The 22,886-nt window shown below is 43.5% G+C and overlaps 1 protein-coding gene across 8 annotated transcripts; it reads left to right on the forward strand.

Moving 5' to 3' along the window:
• The first annotated feature begins 4,380 nt into the window (after positions 1-4,380).
• On the forward strand, positions 4,381-22,722 carry APMAP (adipocyte plasma membrane associated protein). Of its 8 annotated transcripts, none has more exons than XR_001520569.2 (10): positions 4,381-4,567; positions 7,436-7,552; positions 8,062-8,177; positions 9,311-9,403; positions 12,637-12,753; positions 13,240-13,414; positions 13,865-13,999; positions 14,362-14,554; positions 14,823-14,989; positions 15,560-22,722. XR_001520569.2 is itself a non-coding variant. In XM_015622450.2 (9 exons), the coding sequence occupies exons 1-9, from the start codon at positions 4,476-4,478 to the stop codon at positions 15,767-15,769; spliced, it is 1,248 nt and encodes a 415-aa protein (XP_015477936.1). In that variant the 5' UTR covers positions 4,381-4,475; the 3' UTR covers positions 15,770-22,722. The 8 variants fall into 8 exon arrangements, 3 of the variants coding, with proteins under 3 accessions (XP_015477936.1, XP_015477938.1, XP_015477937.1); XR_004496680.1 differs by lacking the exon at positions 14,823-14,989 and having other exon boundaries at positions 15,560-20,275; positions 21,278-22,722; XR_004496681.1 differs by lacking the exon at positions 14,823-14,989 and having other exon boundaries at positions 15,560-20,275; positions 21,281-22,722.
• Positions 22,723-22,886: the final 164 nt, after the last annotated feature.

A 22,886-nucleotide genomic window follows, 5' to 3' on the forward strand; every position in this document is an offset into this window, starting at 1 on the left:
GCTGCCGCTGCCGAGCCGCCGGAGCGCGCGGCCGTTCGTCCGTTTCCTCAGCGAGCCCAACGGAGGAGCCGCCGCGCGCTCCGCGGAACGAAAGAAACAAGCAGAGAAATAAATACCTGTGAAAGAAATAACCAAATAAATCAATACAGAAATGCATAAAAATGTCGGCTTGTAGGTTTCTTCTTCCTTGAGTGAGATGAAGCATTTCCCTGGGGAGAATTCCCTGTCCTGATGTTTATGTGAGAGTGGACAAGAGTGGAGCCTTTAATTTTCAAGTAGAAAGGATAAATTGTGTCAGTTATGGCATCTCTTTTCATCCTCTGTTCAGACAGTTGCAGGCTGCCAAAGGACCGAGTCTACAATGTGGAACTTGCTCCCAAGTTCCTTTTTCTGGCAGAGACCGAGGAGGGGAGGTATCCCAGAATCATGAAGTCACAGCATGGTTTGGCTTGGAAGGCACCTGAAAAATCACATCGTTGCAACCTCCTGCTGTGGCTGTGGCCCCCTTGCACTAGACCAGCTTGTCTCGAGCTCCATCCAGCCTGGCCTTGAACACTGTCAGGGATGGGGCATCCACACCTTCTCTGGGAAATCTTTTCCAGGAGAGCTCTTTTTCTGAATCCGTCATCTAAACCTACTCTCGTTCAGCTTGGATCCATTCTTCCTTGTCCTGTTCCTGCCTGCCCTGGTACAAAGTCCCTGTTTGGCTTTCTTGCAGGTTGCTGTCAGGTACTGGAGGGCCACAGTTCAGCCAAGCCTAAGCCTAAGTCTCTTTTCCAGGCTGAAGCCCATCTGTCTCAGGCTTTCCTTGCAGGAGAGGTGCTCCACCCCTCACATCATCTTGGTGGTCCTCCTCAGCACCTGCTCCAGCACATCCATGTCCTTGCTGTACGTGCTGCGGAGCCCAGCAGAGCTGGATGAAGTATTGCAGGTGGAATGTTAATGGCACGGAGGGGAAGAATCACTGTCCTCCACCTTCGGGCCATGCTGATCCAGGTGCAGCCCAGGATATGGTTTGCAAATATCAGGCATCTCCTGGGGAATCTTTTTGCTGTTTTGTGCCCCAGTCTGCAGCACAGCTTCAGGCATGTGCCTGTGACAGCAGAGCATCCATTTCTCCCAGGAATGCCTTACTTGCACTGCAAAGTGAGAATACATGAAGTTTATCTTAAAATTCCAGTGGTTTTTAGGGAATGTTGAAACAGGTGGAATAGACAATACTTTTTATGACAGTCTTGTATCCTGTGGGCTGATATCTTTTCATGACTTTACTGACATTGCATTACTACAGTCACATTGATTTCCATGGAATTGTTTGTTAGTTGTCTTCCTGTAACTGGGCCAAGAAGGATCAAATGTTTAAAACCATCTTTTCATTTGGCTGTAGATTTTCATGCTCTTCTGCATCTGATCCCATCTCTTCTGCATCATTTAGACTAACCATACAGATGTACAATCAAGGACTGCTGGAGCTATAATGTCCTTCTCAATCATTTTCAGATTTGCATTTCCACATATTCAGTCTCATTTGCTGCTAAGACTTGCAATTTCCATTTGTTCTGGTGGGAGTTCAGAATTTCTGGCCTGTCAAAGTTCCCATTCCCTGAAGGCCATGTTAAGCAGATTAAACATGTCCAGAAATTGCTGTGTGACTCTAATGTCCATCTTCTGTCTACAGTATCACTTTGCTTTCACAGTCTTGATAAGATTGTAAAATCAGAAGTTGGAAAGAACATGAAATAGTTCTGCTTTGGGTCCTTGCATCATCATCATATTTGAGGAACTTTGTAGGGCATCATCTCTCTTGCCAGTAGAAAGGCTATTATATTATTTTCTATACTTATAGCATGGATTAGTGTTTTTTTTAAAAGTAGTGTTGCCAAATATGTTGAAATTTTACATCTGTGTTCAAACGTTTTTTCCTCTCTGCTCATTAATTTCCACCTCTATTCCTAATCTATACATCTGCCATGTATTACAGTACTTCTGACAGGAACTCATTTAATCTGATTCTAAGGTTTAGGTGGTTCTCTTTCTGTAATACAGAAATACATTAATTCTTTTGAAATACAGAAGAAATACAGAAATTCTTTTGAAATACAGGAGAAAGAAGGCCCTTAGTCAGGCTGACTAAACCTAGCAATACACAGCTCCAGCAGAGAACACAAGCACCATGAGGTAGACTTCTGGGAATGTTGTCCTAGGGAGAACAGAAAAGCTCATGTGTGCACAGTCCAAGCCTCAGGAATCTCCAGACACATGGATCATGTGAACATCTGGTTATGTAGAGGGAACAAGGTGCTGTGTGTATCTTTCCCCGTTTATATGTTGGACCCATTGGTAAATATATGATCAGCCATGTTTCTCACCCTTTGGATGAATATTAAATATTTAATACTAATCTTCAATATATCTTCTGAGCATCTTCAACAGCATTTAGTACAGCTGTTGTGCAGAGTGACATTTTCTCCGCACTGTGTCTCCCAAAGAAGAAATATTTTATACAGGGGAAATATTACTGCCTCAAAATTCTCATTTTCAATTGCAAGTCATCTCCATTTGCAATTCACACAGGTCCACAGGATGGGCTTATGATCCAGCAGCTGTTCTTTAAGGCACTACTGCTGCATGTGCAGCTTCCCTTTCTGTGGCCCTGGGCAAGGAGGGAACTGAAGGGTGCACGAACTGCCTGAATCATTGCCCTCCTACAATCTCTTATAGAGAGGGTAAGCAGAAAAGCAAGTGCAAAAATGTGATTTTTCCACCAGGCACTCCTTATGAACAGGCAGAGCCAACAGCTTGCAGTGACAAGCAACTTATAGATCTCCTGCTCCACCAAGAGTCTGCAATTGGATCTGCAGTACTGGGAAAGACAAGAGATTCTGCTGTGATCCCTCTGCCTGTGACTGCAAACGGATCGTGTCTTTCCCTGTCCCGGTTCAGGTGGCAGGGGAACAAATCGCCTCAAGGTACCAAAGGAAAATGACTTGAAACATTTGGATACAGCGCTGGATGGTGTTCTGAGGGGAAAGATGGATTGTATATTGTCATAATGAGAATATGACAACTACACACACTCCTCAGAAATGCAACTGGAGCACCAATGCAGCTTGGCAATTTCAGGTTTTTCTTCTAAATCTTTCCTCACTCCCATGATGGGGCATAAAATATTTTTTTGTGATATGCTATAACATTGCTATGGCTTTCATTCTTATGTGCAAAAAGGTAGAACAGATGTTTGAAAACAAAACCTCTCAAAATTTTTCACTGATTAAGATTTTATGAAATATTAAAAATGTAAAAGCACAATCAAAGTATTTTCTTCTAATATTGAGGATTTTGCCCAGCAGAAAACAGTTATGTACAGACAGTGCAATATGCTCTCCATCCACACACTAGGGAGGTTTTACACCCACTCCCCAAAACAGCTTTCACACCACAAGAGACAGGAACTGTGTCTCTGATATTGTTTTCTTAAGCTATGGTAAATGTAATTTAAAAAAAACTTTTATTACCTGTAGTAAATAACTTTCTGTAAGCAAAATTATATAAAAGGAACTTCAATAAATTTGCACATGTACGTAATAGGATAAATCACTGTAATTTTTTTATCAGGCACCACCATGGTTTAAAAAAAAAAAAAACATGCACCACTTAATTTTATGCAAAATTTTAATTTTAGTTCATAGACCTGTTTTTAAAAGCAGATATTTAAAAATCAATCTGAAGCTGAATCTTGGCTTCAAGCAGGAAAAGGATACTCAAGTAACTTGACTATGGTGAGAGTGAGTGACACTTTGGCTAATCAGAAAATCATACGATTTTTGTTGAAGACTTTTTCATATTAGAGAGGAAATTTGGTTGTACCTTTTTTGTAGTTACAAAGAAAAGGTGACAGGAAACACTGTTCTGCCTAAGTCTTCGTGTCAGTGAAATCTGTTTAAAAAGCTCAGATACGTGTCAAAATCCCCAAAAATGTCTGTAGCTGAGGTCCAGTGAATGAGCGAGAGCATCACTGTGTATGGCAGTGTACCCAAACGACAAAAATCCCAAAACTTTCTTGTGCAAGGAAATAATTTCTGGCATATGCAGGACATGCATCACAGTCAAGGGGTTTATGCAAAGGTTTTCTGCGCTCCCAGGGGCTGCAGGTCGCCGTGGGAATGACCGCGGGGTCCTGAAACGGGCATCACCGGGATGAAGAGCGCGCTCCTGGGGTCATGGGCGTGGCCTCGTGGGGTGGGCGTGGCCTTGTGATCATGGGCGTGGTCCTGGATGTGGGCGTGGCTTTGTGGTGATGGGCGTGGCCCGGGTGGTGGGCGGGTCCAGTGGGTCAGTGTGTGATGGGCGCGGCCTGGGGGTAGAGGGCGGGGTCGGGCTTGAGGGGCGGGGCCGCGGTTCCGGTGCGCGGCGGCGGTGGCGGTGGCGGCGGCGGCGGCGGCGGCGGCGGCGGCGGGATCGGGATCGGGATCGGGATGAATGAGGCGGAGGGGCTGCGGCAGCGGCGGCCGCTCCGCCCGCAGGTCATCACTGAGGACAGCCCGGCGCAGGAGGCCAAGGAGGGCAGGTGGGTGCCCGGGCGGGGCGGCCGCCGTGACCCCGCGGCTGCAGGGCCGGGGCTGGGCCCGGCGCCGGGGAGCGCTGCCCGGGAGGGCCCTGGGAGGCACCGGCACCGCCCGCGTGGCGCGGCCCGGCCGGCGGAGAGGCGGGTTGGGCTCGGAGTGCCCGAGGAGGGGCTGGAAGGGCTGGGGGACTGCCCCGAGGCTGAGCAGAGGCCGCTGCGGGCGTGCGGAGCGAGGCCGCGGTTTCCCGGCCTGGCTGGTGCTGGGCACCCGCGGGTCAGCCCCAGTGCTCCTGCTCCTGCTGCTGGAGGAGGCTGACGGTGAGGAGGGGTTGGGACAGCCCCTTCCCCTTCCCCTTCCCTTCATCTTTTGCCAGGCAAGAAATAGCAGTTATCCCATTGTGGCTTGTACGGGTTTATTGTGGGTGTGATTAAGTCCTGTGTAATTGTGGTTAGTCTGTTTATGTCCTGGTAATAGTTTAAAGAGTAATCTGCAGTTTGTCGACTGATCTACATGTATCTGACCTCATAAACAGTCTGTTAATAGCTAAGTTAAATATATATATATATATATATATATATATTTACAATTACGAGTTTAAGTATTTTATTTTTAAAAAATCACTTCATTGTGACTAAAGGCAATAGCTGTAATAAGGAAGTGGTAGTATTTGCTTTCCCTTTCATTGCATAAGTTATCAGCTAACTTGTAATACTTTTGTTCACCATCTATTATATCTCTTCTGATTTGAGTACTTTTCAGATTCTTATTTCTGCCCTTTGGGGTCATCAAAATGAAAGACTGATGGTTTGTACTCAGTCTCTGTTTTTGGAGGAGAGCATCAGCATCTCTGAGCTTGAGAGACTGCTTTCTGCCTCTCTTGGTGTTCAAATCAGTTGAATTTCTAGGGCTCTGTCACTGACTGAGAGTATTCACAGGGGCTGTTCTGTATGAAATCAGTGGAGGAAATTCCTGGGCCTGGCCTTTTTCTGGCTGGTAGCCACGGCAGAAACTCTTGAGGACAGATGCTTTTCTCTCCAGCCCAGCAGCTCTTCTGCCAAGGGGATAAGCAGCCTGGCTTCCTGGATATGGTGACCCATAAGTATCATCTCACCAGCCTGCTGTTGTCTTCAAAGGCTGGTTTAATGGCTTCGCTTTTTAGTTCATATTAACAACTGAATTTCTGTAATTATAGCTGGACTCCTGGTAAGTTGCTTTGTTGAGATTTGTGACTGTGGGCCTTGTAGGGTTAATTATCAGAGCCACATTTGACTAAGGTTTTCTGTTTCACAGTTGGTGAACCTTTACCTCAGTGATTCTCTCCAATGACTGACAATTGTCACAGTCCAATGTTGTGTAGTTTGAGAAAGATTCTGAGTGGACGACTTTTTAGTTTATTTTTTTGTAAAGCTTTTGGGGCTTATTTAAAGGCTTGTGGTTTCAGCAGTGTCTAAACTAGGTCTTGGAATTTGCAGGCTTGAAGTGTGAGTTTGCTTGTCACCTTATTCTTCATGCCTTTTTTCTTTATTGTCAGCTCCTTGCAAGTTTGTTTGAGGATCAGAAATAAGGCCCTTACTTAAATCATGTTTTTAGGAGCTTTAATTAGGTTGGCTTTGGCAGATGAGTTCCCATTCTGTTTCTGCTCATTCCCAGCTCCTTTTGTGTGAGCTGTTTTCAGCTGTCACAGAAGTGCTCAGATGTCTGCTGACAGTACTTTTAATCTTACATTGTTGAGCTTTCATCTCTTGAAGGACAATGGACAGACCAGGGCAAAGACTGAAATCTTTTTGTAAACTTGGGGATTGCCTTTTATCTTTACACCCTGATCTCTATTCCAGATCCAGGGGGGCACAGGCCGGGAAGTTTTTGCTTCCTCAACACATTTACTGTTAGAGCAGGAAGTGCTTAAATCCTAATGCCTAGTTCTGTCCTTGCTGTTCTCGCTGATAATCCCTAAGGTTACCTTGGTGCTGATATCAGTATCACAAATACATGTATTTAGCTCCCCAGCTGGGATATTTGTGCTCTTGGGCAGTTGTTCATATTTCCTACTGTCTGGATGATTGACTAATGAAGGATAAAACAATGGAAGTGGTCCAAGGATTAGTGCAGAACCACCAAGCACTGTTTGTCTTTATTTAACTGATCCTGCAAGGAAATTGGCTGGCTGGGACAGTGAATGGTTCAGAACAGCTAAAATTATACATGCTGCTTTTCCAGTTCAAGGCTAGGATTTGTTCATCTTGGCTCTCTGCTTTTCTCTGTAAATGCCTGATTGATTCCTCTAAAACTTGTAGAGAGCAAAGTGTGGTTTTCTCCTGTGGAAGAAAATTTTACTTAGTTTGTCGTGTTTTTAATGGGTAAAGAGAAAATACTGCATTAATTTTGTGTTCTGGGACTCAAGTTTCAAACCAATGATCACTAAGTCATACAGCCATTCATGTAGCTTCCTCTGTGTTTGTTTTAGTGGAAATTTTTTATTCAAAACTTGTGCTGGATAGAATCCATTGTCAAAACTAAAGATCAAGTTAAAAAAGCCCCAACTAAACCCCAGCCAAACAAAACCCCTGTTTCTCAGGTGATTTGGTTTATTTTGGTTTGGCTTATTTTTTTGTTTGTTTGTTTTTATTTTAGTCAGCTGTAACTTGTAGCATGAATGAAATCTTCACATAAAAATGTTCAGCCATTTATGCTAGTATCCTGAGACCTTTCTCTTATCCTAATATGTTCAAAATGGACCTTGAAGGTGAGTATGATGGTTGTGCAAAAGTGTTACTATTTCCTTTTCTGAAGAAAAGAGGCTGCTACAGATTTTTTAATGACTATTGTATGTGAAAACAATGTTAATCCTATTTCTTGTTTGGTTTTGGCAGTACCTACAGCAGCAAGGTGTTCCGTGTTACCTTCCTGACTTTGGCTGTGTCTGTGGCTGTGCCTCTGCTTGGAGTGACTGTTCTCCTGGATTGTCCTATAGACCCTCAGCCCATAAGGTAAATGGTTGGTTTGTTTTGAAGCAAATGTTATGGAAGCATAACTCCTTCCATCTGTACTGTTGTTTTGTTTCAGCAAACAAGAGTTAACAGCGCAAAGTGGTTCTATCTGGATTGAGAAACTGGGGAGTGATTGCAATATTACCCACACCCATGGATATCCATGGCTGTTTCTGTGCCATCTTGTGCAGTTGTGTGTTCCTGCTGATCACTGAAGGAGCTCAATTACTTTCTTTAATTATTAATCTAGAAAATTATTTTCTGCTACCTAAGCTGTCAGTGCAGCTTGTAATTACACACGTGCACTCTTTCCTTCTGTGAAACAAGAACTGCTTTTTTTCTAAAGGCAAACTGCTCAAGCTACTGCAACACTTTCTGGAGTATGCTTTATGTAAAGCATAAGTCAGGTGTGCAGGAGTTGGCAAACTAGGGGAAAAAAATCATCAAATGTGTTGCTCAAGAGTGTTTGCATTTTGTGCAAAGGATCACGTGGTCCTCCTGTTTCGTAGTTTGAAGGAGCCTCCCCTCCTGACGGGTATTTTGGAGCCCAACACCAAGTTACGAAAAGCTGAACGGCTGTGGGAAAACCAGCTGGTTGGACCAGAGTCCATTGTCAATATTGGGGGTAAGCACTGACAAAATCAGCTTTTATAGAGGGTTTTTTAAATGTTCTTCCATTGGTAGGAGTTTCTTCAGCAGTAGACCTCTTAGATAACAGAGTTATTTCCAGCATGCAGATTTTCTAAAAGTAATTGTGTTATGCAGGAAAACCTAGGTTCTCTATACTGGTTTTCTTCTCTTTCATGAGTTCAAAATAAATCTTGTTGTCAGATTAAAAATCTCTGAGAGTATCAGTAATGTAGTCAGGGGGTACCTATGTTTGGAGGAAGTGGTCCCATTTTTCATTTGGCTAGGTCTTAACTGGGAATTAATATTAAGAAGTTACTACCTGTTCTTTTAAAAGTCATTGCTGCTGAGGGAGCTGATTTTAGTGGTGCATTGCTTTTATGACAGAAAACAAATCTCAAATTGACAAATAGTATATTCATATTTTAATTCTGTTGCACAGTATCATATCCCATATTCATAACTCCCTCATTTTCCGTATTAATAACTCTTAAGGCTTGGATTCTTCATGCAAGAAATCTAACCAACACGGGTGCCATCCTGTACTTTTCTCTTGTGGCAGGTGGGTTCTTCCCAAGTTAAAAACCCATGCCACCTCTGAGCAATTTCTTAATGAGTTACCTGTCCTACTAATGCCATGACATGCCCATAGTGGGAGCCCAGCATTGTGCAGGGGTTGTTTCTTGTGCCTCCTGAAGGAGGGGTAAGGCTAGGAACTACTCTTGACCCTTACTGAAAGATCCTGCAGGGCAAAAGGTACTCAGTAGGTGCCATATAATTTTTTTTTCCTTCTGCTTTATCTTCTAATTTATTAGTAAAATATTTGTAAGAAATTACATTACTCAGAAAGAAGTTACTGTAATTTCCTTCCTCAGATTACACTTTTTTACCAGAATCTGTTAACAATGTGCTAAAGGGATTACCTGAAGCTGATGATTTTTTGTGTTGCCTAGTTTCATCAGTCTCATTGGAAACTCTTTATGGAAACTTTCCTGCAAGGGACAGCTGAGAGGGAATAAATTTTCTGTGAATAAATGGTGAAGTGTCTTTATTCCCTACTATATGTATGTATATTCATGCTAGTAGAAGGATGTTTTGTGATCAGCCTAATCACACAAGTTGTTTTTGCAGATGTTCTGTTTACTGGGACAGCTGATGGGAAGATTATCAAAATCGAAGATGGGGAAATACAAACAATAGCCAGAATTGGCCATGGTCCTTGTGGTGAGTGACAGCTCCTGAGCACAGTGTGCCTGAAAATGTCTGGGTCAAGGGCATGTGTTGGTTAAACTGTTCAGTCTGGATTGCAGGTGTTTATCTTTCTCTGCAGAAATTTGTAGCAGAAATGTTGATGTATTTGTATCAGTGAAGTATGAGTGAAAATATGTACATGGGAAGGAAGAGCAGAACAGAGAGCCAAAAGAATGGAAATGGGTGGTGTTGATAGCAAAGCACACAGTTTCCAGCAGTAAAATTTAAGAATGCAAGGAGGTTTTGTGACTACCAGGCCTTCACCATGGATGATGTGCTGGTGAAAAATCCTGCATCTTAACATCAGAAGGAAGACAAGAGTGAAGTGCATCACAAATAACATTCCTTTTCCCATTAGTCCATCCAGAAAAAGCATCTTATCTTAAGAAAAAATAAGGGCAGGGCAGCAACCTGGTCTAATATTTGTGGAAGGTGAAGTCACCAAGATTCTGAGCTGAAGGGCCACCTCATAAAACTGAGGACTTTTAAACAAGTGTGAGTGAATGAACTTGAACTAATTTGTGAGTGGAAAGGCATCTTGGTTTAAAACAATTATATGGACAGGACACTCCAAAACGAGTTACCTCTCCTTGTATTTTTAACCCTTCCTTTTTCACCAGTAAGGAAAGATGAATGTGAGAAGATGTAAGTGAAAAAATAGCAGATTACTAAAAAATAAAACAGCAATAAGCAAGATAACAGTAATAACCACTAGATACAAAAGTGCTGAATCCTGTTGACTAATAAAAATCAACATAAGCAACCAAGCCTCCATGATCACAGAAGCCTCTTATCCTCCAAACAACAGCCACCAGGGAGCAAGGACAAAACAGAAGAATCCTGGAGAACTGTTCCAAAACCAGTTGAATGCTGCCGATCCATCTGCTCCACACCACCTGACAGGAGCTCTCCTGACAGTGGCAGCTGGAACTGGGTCAGTGGCTGGGACTTTTGGAGAGAAGAGATGGTGCTGGTGGAGATGTCCTGGGTGGCAGCAGCCAAAAAAAGGTCTGAAGGAACTATCCTCCCTGGCCCAGAAACTGGGCTGACCCTGGCAACAGCAGTCAAAAATATGTTACAGAATGTTACAGAATTCTTCAAAGCCTGGAGATAAACAAACCTGCCAGGCTGCCTTGTACTACCTTGACTCAGAGAACCTGTGCCAGACAAATTTCTCAGCAACCTGGCCAAAAAAAGCTGCAGCCTCTGCTCCAAAACCCTAGGGAGAACAGAGGAGCTCCATGTGCCTGCTCCCTCTCTTTTAAAGGGACCCACATCACCTGCCTTCATGAGCCTGGGGTGAAACAGGCTTCTTCTTCCAGCTCCTGGGTTCTAAAGGGGCAGTGGTCATCTTGGGCAGGTTGGTGTAGGGAAGATATGTAATACAATACAAATTTTTTGGGTTACCCAGGACAGAAGGATAGCAACTTACTTAGAGATTTTTGAAAATAAGTATCACCATCTCCATCTACAGAATTTTGCCTTGCATTTTGTTGTACCTATTTCCCTTACTCTGTCTGTAAGCACAGTAGGAGTTGTGGCTGCACTTGTTTTAGCAGACATCCTGCACTGGTCATGGTATTTTTGTTTTCTCACTGCTAAATTACAGTTATTTCTCATGGAATTCTACACCTCTTTCTGAATGAATTATTTGCTGCATTTAATGGGATTTCTGGAAGTGAGTGAGGAAAACTGGGAACAGCTTATTTATTACAGAACTATCTCTATGGGGAGCTTAATGTCCATCTCAGCAGTTCCTGGGCAGTCTTAGAAGCCTGGCTGGTGTTTGTTGGGACTGATGGGAGTTTTGTTTGTGGTAATGATACAGAAGCTCACCTGAGGTTCCACAGCCCTGTGTGATTGCTAGTTAGAAATTAAGGTCAGGAACTGTTGCTGTCCCTATTAGCTCTCACTGACATGTTCATCATTTATTCTATGTAATTTTATGTGGATGCTCACATGATTAGACTCTGGGCTGATTTGGCAACACTCTCTTGGCTGCCTGATAGGCAGAACAGCCTTGGTAGGACTGCTGATGGGAAGCTGGATTTAGGCATGAGGGGGGTGGTGGTGAAGAATTCCCTTTTTCCTGCTCATTTCCATTGGACTTGAACAAATTGGGAGAGGTGGGAAGGTTCTGCTGCTCTGTTTCTTTGGGGACAAAGTGGTAATGGGGAGCCTGGACTTTTCTGCTCCTTGAATTGGGAGTGGGAAGGCTGTAGCTGACTTCTCCAAAAAGTTATCTTGCTGATTTTTCAGACTGCTGATATTCTGGAGTTCTTAGCTCTTCAGGACTCATATATCTCCTTGAATTTATCTAAATTCTTCAGATTTGCAGAATTCCTCTTTCTCCTCATACAGAAGTCTTCAGTGTCTTTGTCTTGAGAAACTAGCTGTTTCAGGACAATGTTGGACCTTTCCAGAAAAAGAAAGGGGTTTTTAAATTAAAAATTATTTCATTAAAAAAACCAAATCATCCCACCCTCCCTGCCCCCAAAACCTGCAGTAAAACTGATTCTTTTTGAGAAGAAGCATTTTGTTAAATCAAATTTTCTAATTTTACCCCAACTTGGGAAGGTGTTAGTTACTAGCCTGACAGATTCTATGATTATCTCTAAACTGGTGAAAACATGGCATGTAAAGTAGGAATTATTTCTTTAATGAATGTATGTGCCATATGTATGCCATAGAGATTTTATAAGCCACAGTTTGAATCAAAGGTCACATGTGCAAGCAAAGGAAAAAAAACCAAAAAAATCCCTCAAACATTTTATTCTCTATTTTCCATCAGCCAGTGATGTCTGACTGCTTCTCAGGAAGCAGGGCTCCAGCACGTGTAGAGTTTGTTTTGGAAGGCAAATGTAAATAATAATTGCTTCCCCTTCCTCCTCCTTTTTCTTAGCTTTCGTATCTCAGCTGACACCATATGGCATTAAACATCCCTTTGGTCAGTTTGGGGCAGCTGTCCTGGCTATGTCCCCTCCCAGGATCTTGCTCACTCCCAGCCAGCAGGAGGGGGGAATGTTGGAGAATGTTGCACACTGATGCTGTGCCAGCCCTGCTCAGCAGTAGCCAAAACACCTTTTGTGCAAACACAGCGCTGGGAGGGCTCTTTGTCTCAGCCAGACCCAGCACACCTGTGTAGGTACACTGAAAGCCTTGTGTTTATTTCTGTTTGGAAAAACATTTTGAAATTGTTTCCTAAGGAGGCCGTGAAGATGAGCCGACGTGTGGAAGACCGCTTGGCATGCGAGTGGGGCCAAATAACACCCTGTTTGTGGCAGATGCTTATTACGGACTCTACGAAGTTGATCCTGCTACAGGTATGACTTTTCTGCTCCAAAGTTTTCTTCCACTGACAAATCCAGGCTTCATTTGCAGTTTTGCAGATGCTGCAGGCAAAAGAATGCCTGTCTTTTTTGTAAAGTGATTTGAAGTTGTCTGGATAAAATGAGTCATGCAAGAATTTGATATTTATTTTCCTGTAGCAATCACTTCCTCCCTGTATCTGGCTGTCTGGATCAGAGCTACTAGTGACTTATCTTCTGGTGTTCCATGGTTTTTGTCGTTAAAATTGGGATCCCAAGATCCATGAATAGAACTCTGTTGTGGCTGTTTCGGTTTTCATGAAAGGAAAAGAAAAAGATTGGTACATAAAACCTGTTGTCATGTTTGCTGTACTTCTGTTTTTGCCTTCTGATCTCACTGTGGTAGTGCAAAGCTCTTCACTTCTCTGTAACCCAAATCTGCACAAAGTGAAGAGAGATACGTTTTGGTGTGGCTACTTTGTGTCTTCTTTTTGTAACCAGGTGAAACCAAGACACTGGTGTCAAGCAAAACTCTGATAGAAGGCCAGAAGTTGTCATTTGTAAACGATCTTACAGTGACCAGGGACGGGAGGAAGATCTACTTCACCGACTCCAGCAGTAAATGGCAAAGACGAGACTACTTGTTCCTGGTTATGGAAGGCACGGATGATGGGCGGCAAGTATCTCCTTCCCAAAGGATTTAACTTGCTGTAAGCTCAGTTGTAGGAGTGGACTTCACCACTTCCTTGATCTTCACATTTTTTCTCTTTGTAAACCCACCTTTGCAAACACTGCACTGCACAGGAGAGGGTGAAGATAATTGCATGGGTGTTGCTAATGTCACCTGCAGCAAAATAAATGAGATTCCCCTTTTTCCTTCAAGAAGAGTGGCATGGAACATTTGTTTTAAAAGTGAAGGTGTTAGCATTACATTCAGCGCAAATCCTTCATGAATACTGCCAGTCTCAAGTGCCTTGTTATTTCTCTTGTGTTCATAAACAAATGCTTCCTGTCTATTCTGCCTTCTTAACTTAAACGTGGTGCATGTGAGAAAAGATGGAATGCCTGAAGAATGAAACACAGATGTATAAATACTCATCTTCACTCAAAAATGGTTTATTTTCAGCCTCCTTGAATATGACACAGTGACAAAAGAAGTGAAAGTCTTAATGGTGGGGCTGAGGTTCCCCAATGGTGTGCAGCTCTCTCCTGCAGAAGACTTTGTCCTGGTGCAGGAGACAACCATGGCCAGAATCAGAAGGTGAGTATGACTTTGGAATTATTACTGATCTGTTTAGGGATTGTTTAAATAAAGAAATGGAATGACAAAAGAAACCCTACACTTTAGTTATGCCTGGTTAAAAACGACAAGGTGACCTTCCTCAATACTGAATTTTTTTATTTCACTGTAAACATCTGGGTTGTGTAATCTTTCCATCATGGGCCTCCTTAAGCATAGTGGAGTAAGCTGACTTTTTTCCTGAGGAGAAGTGTGTGGCAGTGCTGTATTTCCCTGTATGAAAATAATGGGAGAAGGACTGGTTTTTTTAAATCTTGTGACTCTCATTTGTTATGTGAACTGATTGAGTTAAAATGTTCTAATGTATTATCTATAACTTTCAGGTATTATGTGTCTGGGCTGATGAAAGGTGGAGCAGATATGTTTGTTGAGAATATGCCTGGTCTTCCAGACAATATCAGGCTAAGCAGCTCTGGAGGATATTGGGTAGCTATGGCAGCTGTGCGACCCAATCCTGGATTTTCTTTGTTGGACTTTTTATCTGAAAAACCATGGATTAAAAGGATGATATTTAAGGTAAAAAAAAAATAAAATAAAATAAAAAGAACTTTTTTTAAAAAATAATCACCTTTAGTTGGAGGAATGGAAGTGAGAAATATTTGTTTGTCCTGTTTCTTCTTCTTCACAGGAAGATTTTAAAAAACATTAGATGCTGTGGTTAAAACTGTTGTTGCTTTCCCCTGGTAGAAACAGCCCTTATTTATTAATAGGTAGTAAAATTTAACGTTTGCTTCTCTGAGTAGCAGGTACACATCTCTTAAGCTGCCTTCCATCTTGATCTTAGGAAAGAAAAAGGGACTCTCTCTAACCATGCAACAAGACAGGATCTGCATTTGGATATGTGAAGACTTCACCTGAAGTGCCTAAACTGCTTATTGCCAGGTGTCTGAAGAGCATTTGGGAAGTGTGAGCTGTTCCCATGACTGCCCTAGGCACCCTAGGAGACAGTGTGTACGTTGTGGATGGCGTTAGGTGACATTTTGTTCTGGTTCACTCTGCCTGTTTTTGTGTCACCCCGCTTTAGGATGAGGAAGGATAATGTGTTTTTTTAAGGGCTAAAGAAACAGCATGGTGCTTTTTAAACAATGCAAAGACTTGAAAATACTTCTGTCCTCGAAAAAATACAATCCAGCACGCAGTGCTTAGGATTCCATTCCAGCTGAACAAGCTCTATGCTGTCCCTGTCTCTCCTGGTGCAGTGCAGGAGCTCTGAGTGATGCTGCAGGGAGCTTGATATCAGCTGCACCAGGGCAAGCTGCTACCTCTTACGTGGGCAGCCTTTCAGCCTGCCTCTGGAGTAGAGTGAGCTGCTGCTGATCCTTTTGTTTCTTCTCAAGCTGGCTTTTCAGATACTAATGTGTTAACCCTGTGCAAGAGTGTTTACTCAAAATGTGTCCTTGTGTTCTTAGCTGCTGCTTCTGAGGAGCGTGGAGTGGTCTTTGCCTGTATAAATGTCTGAGATCAGATTGTGGAGAACAAAACTTTTCATTAATTTTCTTTTCTTTCTTTCTTTTCTTTCAGTTGCTGAGTCAGGAAACTGTGACAAAGTTTGTACCCAAATACAGCCTTGTTGTTGAACTCAGTGAGACAGGATCCTACAAAAGAAGCTTCCATGATCCCAATGGAGTGACAGTAGCTTATGTCAGCGAGGCACATGAACACAATGGACACCTTTACCTGGGATCCTTCCGCTCTCCCTACATTGCCAGACTTGATCTCCAGCATGTTTAACTGCCCACCCATGATGAAGTCCCACTGTCCTGTACTACTCCAGAAGTGCAAAGGAACCATGTGCTTGAGACAGTGTGTGACCAAAGACAAAAAGTGAGAGTCTCTTAAGGTGCAGGAGTGCTGTGGCCATAGGAAGAGATACAGCTTGCTGTACCTGTCCTCTGTCTTGGCTGACTGCTCATGCTCTGAAGTTGGCCTGTATTATTGTTCATATCTGAGGATTATGGTGAGGCATCTTCATTCAGTTCTTTGTTCCTCCAAGGAAATCCATTGATTTTCCTGTGCCCAGCCTTGTTTGGAATCATCTTGAACAGACACCATCATGTCGCCTTTAATGCCACTTTATGTTCTCTTACACTGGAAGGATTTGTGATGGATGGAATTTAATAGTGTGTGATTTGGGTGGAAGAGGGTGGCTTGCATGTGTTCATTTCTGTTTTAGTGCCTCCTGTCCCAGAGTGAATACAATGCATGTTCTAATGTTATACCATGGTGCTGTGGTAGAGGCAGCAACATCCAGGACATGCCGAGGAATCTAGTTATGCCATTGGGGTTCTTCAGTCCCAGCCTGTGTAAATAACAGCAGACATTGCAATTAACTGTTAATTAACATGCAGAATCAAATTGGATCGTTACCTGTGGGCTCCTGTGTTTCTTTATAACATTGAGGTCAGATGATGAATGAAGTTGCATTTTCTATGTTATTAAGGATTAGTTCCAATGGGTCTGAAAAGGGTTGTTTGTTGAATTTCCTCCATGTTTTACCAGGTCCTGAATGTCTCCTGTTCATTATCTATGTGACCATTCCAGGCAGAAAAGGGCTAGCTGCAGGAATCCTCTTCAACATGCTTTTTATGAAGAAGTGGTAAAGGTTTTGGGGAAGATTGGTGTCTGATGATGGATGTGGACTCAAATGGCCTCTGTAAAATCTACTGTTGGTGGATGAGGAAGGCTTTGGTGGAAGTTTTTGGAATACAGTAGTAGCTCATGGATGCATCTCTGCTAGCAGAGATAACTCTGTTAACAGATACTCTGCTTGGTAAACTTGGAGAATGCTTTGCTGCCAGCTGTGGCAAAGGAAAGCCTGTGCTGTTAGGTTTTGTGGCTGCAATGGCTGGCAGCACAAAGGAATTCCAGACAATAACTCAGTTTCACAGAGGAGCCAGGGAGGAGAGGGGCTATGGTGGACCTTGTGCTCACCAACAAGGAGGGGGAATGTGCAGCTCAAGGGCAGCCTTGGCAGGCATCATGAGGTGGTGGAGTTTTAGTTTCTTAGAGTAGGGAGGAGGGTGTAGAACAAGCTTGCTGCCATGGACTTCAGAAAGGCAGAATTTGGCACCTTCAGGGATTTGCTTGGTAGAGTACCATGGGATAAAGCCCTGGAGGGAAGAAGGGCCCAGGAAAGATGGTTGATATTCAAGGATTACCTCCTCCAGGCTCAGGAGTGATGCATCCCAGTAGAGAGGAAGTTGGGAAAAAATGCCAGGAGGCCTTGTGAACAATGAGCTCCTAGACTAGCTCAGACACTAAAAGGAGGCCTCTGGAGGGTGGAAGCAGGAGCTGTAGCCTGGCAGGAATACAGAGAGGTTCCCAAGCAGCCAGAGATCAGGTTAGAGGAGTTAAAGCCCTAAGAGAATTAAACATGGCCAGGGACATCAAGGACAACAAGAAAAGCAAGAAAACAAGAAAAGCTTCTGCAGGTATGTGGGTGGTAAAAGAAACACTGGGAAAAATGAGGACCCTCTCTGGAAGGAAAGGGGAGACCTGACTACTGGAGACATGGCAAAGGCTGAGGTGCTCAGTGACTGTTCTGTCCCTGTCTCCACCAGCAAGTGCTCCAGCTGCAGCAGGGAAAGGCAGGCACTGGGAGAGTGAAGAATCAGCTGCTGTAGGAGATCACATTTAGATCATCTGAAGGTGCATAGGACTTGTTAAAATGCATCTATGGGTCCTGAGGGAACTGATAGATGAAGGGGCTAAGTCACTATCCATTGTATTTGAGGAGCTGTGGTAGTCCAGTTAAACTCCAACCAACTAGAAAAGGGGAAAATAACCCTCTTTTTTTTTTTGTAAAAAAAGGGAAGAAAGGAAGACCTGGGGAACTACAGCCTGTCAGTCTCACCTCTGTGCCTGGCAAGATCACGGAGCAGAGAGACTAAAACAGGCTGCTCAGGGAAGTTGTGGATGCCCCACCCTTGGGAGTGTTCAAGGCCAGGCTGGACTGGGCTCTGAGCAACCCAGTCTCATGGGAAGTGTCCCTGATGATCTTTGGGGTCCCTTCCAACCCAAAGCATACTGTGATTTTAAATAAGAGGTTTTGCATCTTGAAGAACTAAAGGGGTTACTTCAAGCAGCTGTGTGATTTAGTGCATTGATACTTCGGAATCTAAGCTTTTGCTGCTCTCTCCTTTTCTGCCACTGGGTGACAATACAACCTAAACTTACACTATTGCTGCATTTCTTCACCTTTGCAAAGGAGAGAGATTTGCTTTAAATATATAACAAAAAACACCAGAAAAGGGGAAGGTGATGCTAAAAATGTCACCTGATTTCTCTGGCTTTCTGCTCTTCTCTTAATGGAGGGCTATGCAAATGAAAATTACTCTTCCCTGTCAGTGCTTCTGTCACCTTGTTCTGTGTAATTGCCAGGCTGCAGCAGTCCTGTGGCATAGCTGATGCCTCCTGGATCAGGTTTATTTGTTTCTGTACAGGCCAGGGGCTGCTCTTTTTGGGAAAACCCAGTCCAGGGCAGGCTGCTTAAGCACCAGCTGGTTCACTGCTCTGCCAGCCCTTGCAAATATTTGTCCTCTTCTGGTGAGATATGAAAGTTGATGTGATCTCAAGTTGGGGTTGAAAAAGCAAATCTACTGTGGTGATTCTTTTATGCTGATGCTTTCACACCCTTGGGGCAAGCACAGCTTTGCCTCTTAGTACACAGTTATCACTAGCAATTTATTTGCCAAAGTATTTCATCAAGTAACCTTTGGATAGAGTGCAGTTCTCAGTTAATTTTTATTTTTTAAGGGTACTGCAGACTGACTGGACTGGTACCCCGTAAGCTCCCTCTATTTGTACAGGCTGGACAGACAGGCTTTATTCAGTCTGAGAGATTAAATATCTCTGAAGTCTGTAAAGTCCCAGCTGTGGTGGGTGGCACAATGCTGAGAAACAAACCTTGCATGGTGACAGGCTGCTTAACCAGGCCACTGGTGTTCCATTTCTCATAAGAACCTTAACACTTCCATTTTAGCCAGATCCCATTCCCAGTGTTGTGCTGGATCCTGATAACCCATCCAAGGTATGCAGAAGTGGGGGGATCTGTAATAAAACCCAGATGAAACAGATTGACTGACACACAGGTCTCATTATTCACCATAAGGGGTGCTTAAGAACAGTATTTTTCTAGAAACTATTTTTTTCTTAAAAAAAAAACTTTAATCTTTGATTTTCTCTCAAATGCAAAAGTAAAGCAGCAGCACTAAAATGCCTGTGGAATAAACAAACTAGCATAAAGTACTCTTGAAGCTCCTGTGAGGACTGGTTTTTCAGGCTCATTCCACTTCCACAGAGGCTGAGTCAATGCTGTCTGGATTTCAGATGGATGGTGACACACCTGCCTTGAGCAAGGAGAAACCTGGAATAAGTCAGGCTTGGAAAAAAACAGCCAGTCTTCTCTTTTGATGATAGGAGTGCAGGAATATGACACCTCTGCAGCTCTGAGACTGGCTTTTCTTTAGTGTGAGAAGTCTTACTGGATGCAAGAGCATTTACAGAGGTATCCAAAGGTCTTGTCAGAGCATGTTTGGCTTTTGGTGGCAGAAGAAGAGGGCTGTCATTCCCTAAGGAGGGAGGAAGTCCTCTCTGCATAACTCCCAGAGAAGCCTGAGGCCTCTTCCTGTGTGTTACCAAGTTTCTTTTGGGTCTGACTGTGGCATATGAGACAATGTTGCCCTGTCTTCTGAAAGGCTTGGAGAAATTTTCTATTTTATGTAAAGCCTTGCAGTAAAACTATCCAAGGAAAGGAACGGAGCTGGAGTACACCACAGTTCTGCATTTCAAAACTGTGTTTTGTTTTGCCTTGTTGATGGAATAAATGTTTCTGCAGGGCACAAGTATTGAGAAGATTTTGCTGAAAGTATTTAAAATGTTACTCCACAGTTAACTGCCTTGTTTCTTGTCTGGAGCGACTTCTGTACTGGAGCTGCTGGAACATAACTTGTGTGCCCCTGACACTTTTATGTAAAGGTTATTTTCTCAGTGTGAACAGCTGATGAAAGTGATTGCAAAGCCTTGGTATAAATCTGATTACTTTAAATTTGTGTCTGCTTTGTGCCAGTAAAAACTTTGCAGGTGAGATAATGACCTCTTAAGCTTCTGGGTCTGTCTGCTCAGTGATCACAACAGGGATCTGATGATGCTGACACTTGGGCCTTCTCATCTAGCCTGCTTAAAAACAGTGCTGCAAAAGAATGAGCACAGGGGGCAGCTGATTTTTACTAATTTGAGGTAAGGACTGAAGAATTTAGCAGTAAGTTGGTGTAGTTAGCCATGTGTGCAAGGCTTTTTTCTCTCAGTCAGCAGCTGTCATGTCTCCTTATCTGTCTGCTGCCAGCTAAACCTTGCGTTGGTTCCATGTAGCTGTGACTCCCCCAGCTGTCAGTGGGCTCTGAAAGTCAGCCAGGTTGTGAAACTGGGTGCATCTGGTAAAGGCAGAACTTCCAGGTCCTTCATATAGAGCTGCTGCTGTCAACAGAATGCAAAGTGGGAAGTCTGTCAGTCAGCAATGCTTCATATTTTGGTGGCAGGCAGTTTGTTTCCTATGCAATTTTAAAAATGGGAGTATGAGAGAAAATATTTGCAGAGCAGAGCTGAATTGAGCAAATTCAGATCTCCATTTGAGGATCACCAGCCATTTTGAAGCTGTGGTAAAACTCAGGTTGTGGTTATCCCACAAGCTCTTAATGTCACTGCTGGGATTGTTCCTTTTTTCTTCAACATACAGGGCTGGTAGAAGCAAATTTTCCTACTCACCTCATGCCCTAAATCTTTACTAAAATATTTTTGAATCACCATTGTAACCTGAAATAGATGCCAGAGACCCAGCAAGGTCTGCAAGGGTATGAACTCCTTGGAGTGAATTGGTGAACTGTGTAACCTTGGTGTAAATTGTAGCCAAGATGCAGAGGACAGAGGCATTGGCTTTTTGATGGCTGCATGTCATTGTGATTAAGTGGTATTTAGCTGCAGTTCTTTAGGTCAGTGCTAGCAGTGTCCTCCTCTTTAATTACCCAAATCCTTCCTGAGTGAAGTGCTCTGGAGTGATACAAAGAGCTCAGTTTAGCTCTGCTCCTTTCTTTGGTGCTGATGAAAGCTCTATTACCATAGCTGAGAGGATGATGGATACTACAATTCCAGTGTGCCTTTCTTATTGTAAAGCACACTGGAATTATATGTCACAGTGAACACTTGGATGCAGCTTTGAACATAAGGCTGATCTCTCTTTCTCAGCAGGTGCTTGTCTGTTTGGATAGAGAGTTCTGAGCAGTCGTGCTGCATTTTCCTTGGGAGAACAGCAAAGGCCTGTTGGATTTGTCAGCCTGCATGATGCCAAGTTCACCTGGCTTTAACTTTTGTTGCTCTGACAAATGGAGAATTGGCTTGGTGACTGAGATGAAGTGCTGTGTATCAGGGGCTTGGAGAGTTGCAGAGGGGACACTGTTGTGTGACAAGCTCACTGCCAGCATGCATCTCTGCACAGACCTGAAGTGACAGAGTGCTGCCTGCTCACCCCTGTGGTGGCATCTGAGAGGCAAATGACATTTGTTCCTGAACACCAGTCTGTCCTGCTAGCTGAAGGAACATGGATCTGCCCATCCTGTTCTGGCCCAGACTGTCCAGAGCTGACAGCCTGGTTGGAAGCCCTTGGCATTGTGTGAAGCATACAGCTGAAGGAGAAGAGGGATTGAGACCATTCCTAACCCCTCTGAAATGCCAGGAGCAGCTCTTCCTGGCTTTTGTTGCTCTCCTACAAACTTAGCTGTGGCTTGGCTTTCCTGCTGTGTGGACAGCCTGAGCCACCATAGCTGACTTTCTTTCTCCTTGTCTTTGGCACCAGGCTGGTGGTGGCGGCTTTGTGTGATGGCTGAATGTGGCATCACATTACATCCTCTTGTGGCCCTTCTGGAACTTTCTTTTGAGCACTGTTTTAGGGGTTTTTTTTCCACACAAGACACTGCTGTTCCTGAAGATAAGGTGCAGCACAGTTCCCTCTCCAGCACTGGATGCTGAATTTGAGCTGCTGCTGGGCCACCTGCTCATCACAAGTGGTGTTTCTGAAGGAGAACTTGAAACCTGCCCAGCTTTGGGATTACTTGGAGCAGATACTCAGCTGTACTATTAATACTGTCTGTCTTACTTAGAGCCTTTCACTGGCCTTTCTTTACAGAATGGTTGTTAGAAGGGCTGAAAAGTGGGGGTATTGCTAATAGGAGTTACAATATTGCTACAGAAAGGCAACAACTCTCAGAAAAAAATGAGTATTTGTGGGAAAAAAGTGTTCCCTGTGGCTTAGATCAGGGCCCTGCCCATTTAAAAGGGCTGGTCTGTGTGTGACTGATCATGGGCTCAGACCTTATGGCTGTTTTAAGGGAGCAGCTATCCAGATTCTTACTAATAGGAGCCTTAGTCCACTGTAAGCAATAACAAGCCCATGGATGAAGAGTGAAGACTTGAAAGAATGGTGGATGCCCACCTAGAGAAGACCTTCATTGTACTGAACCTGAATATGAACAGTGGTCTGCCAGAGATTAAATGTTGTATATTAACCTGAATGGAACTATTTCATTTAACCTCAGAATTATTCTTTGGGAATATTATTAGATTTATTTGCCTTGGCATTTGCAGAGATGCCCTTTCACAGTGTAGCTTAGCTTTTGATTAAAGTGGAAGCACTCGTTGGACTGTGTCATTTCTGGGCTGTTTGTGTTTCAAGACATCCTTATCCACAGCTCTGTCTTAAAAGAAAGAACAGCTCTCCCTCTTGCCTTCCTGAAAGGTGTGTCTGACCATTTTCCTGGCACAGGAAAATCTTAAAACTTGTGTGTGTGTGTGTATACCC

This window comes from Parus major, chromosome 3 (genome assembly GCF_001522545.3).
Source record: "Parus major isolate Abel chromosome 3, Parus_major1.1, whole genome shotgun sequence".
NCBI classification, from domain to species: Eukaryota; Metazoa; Chordata; class Aves; order Passeriformes; family Paridae; genus Parus; species Parus major.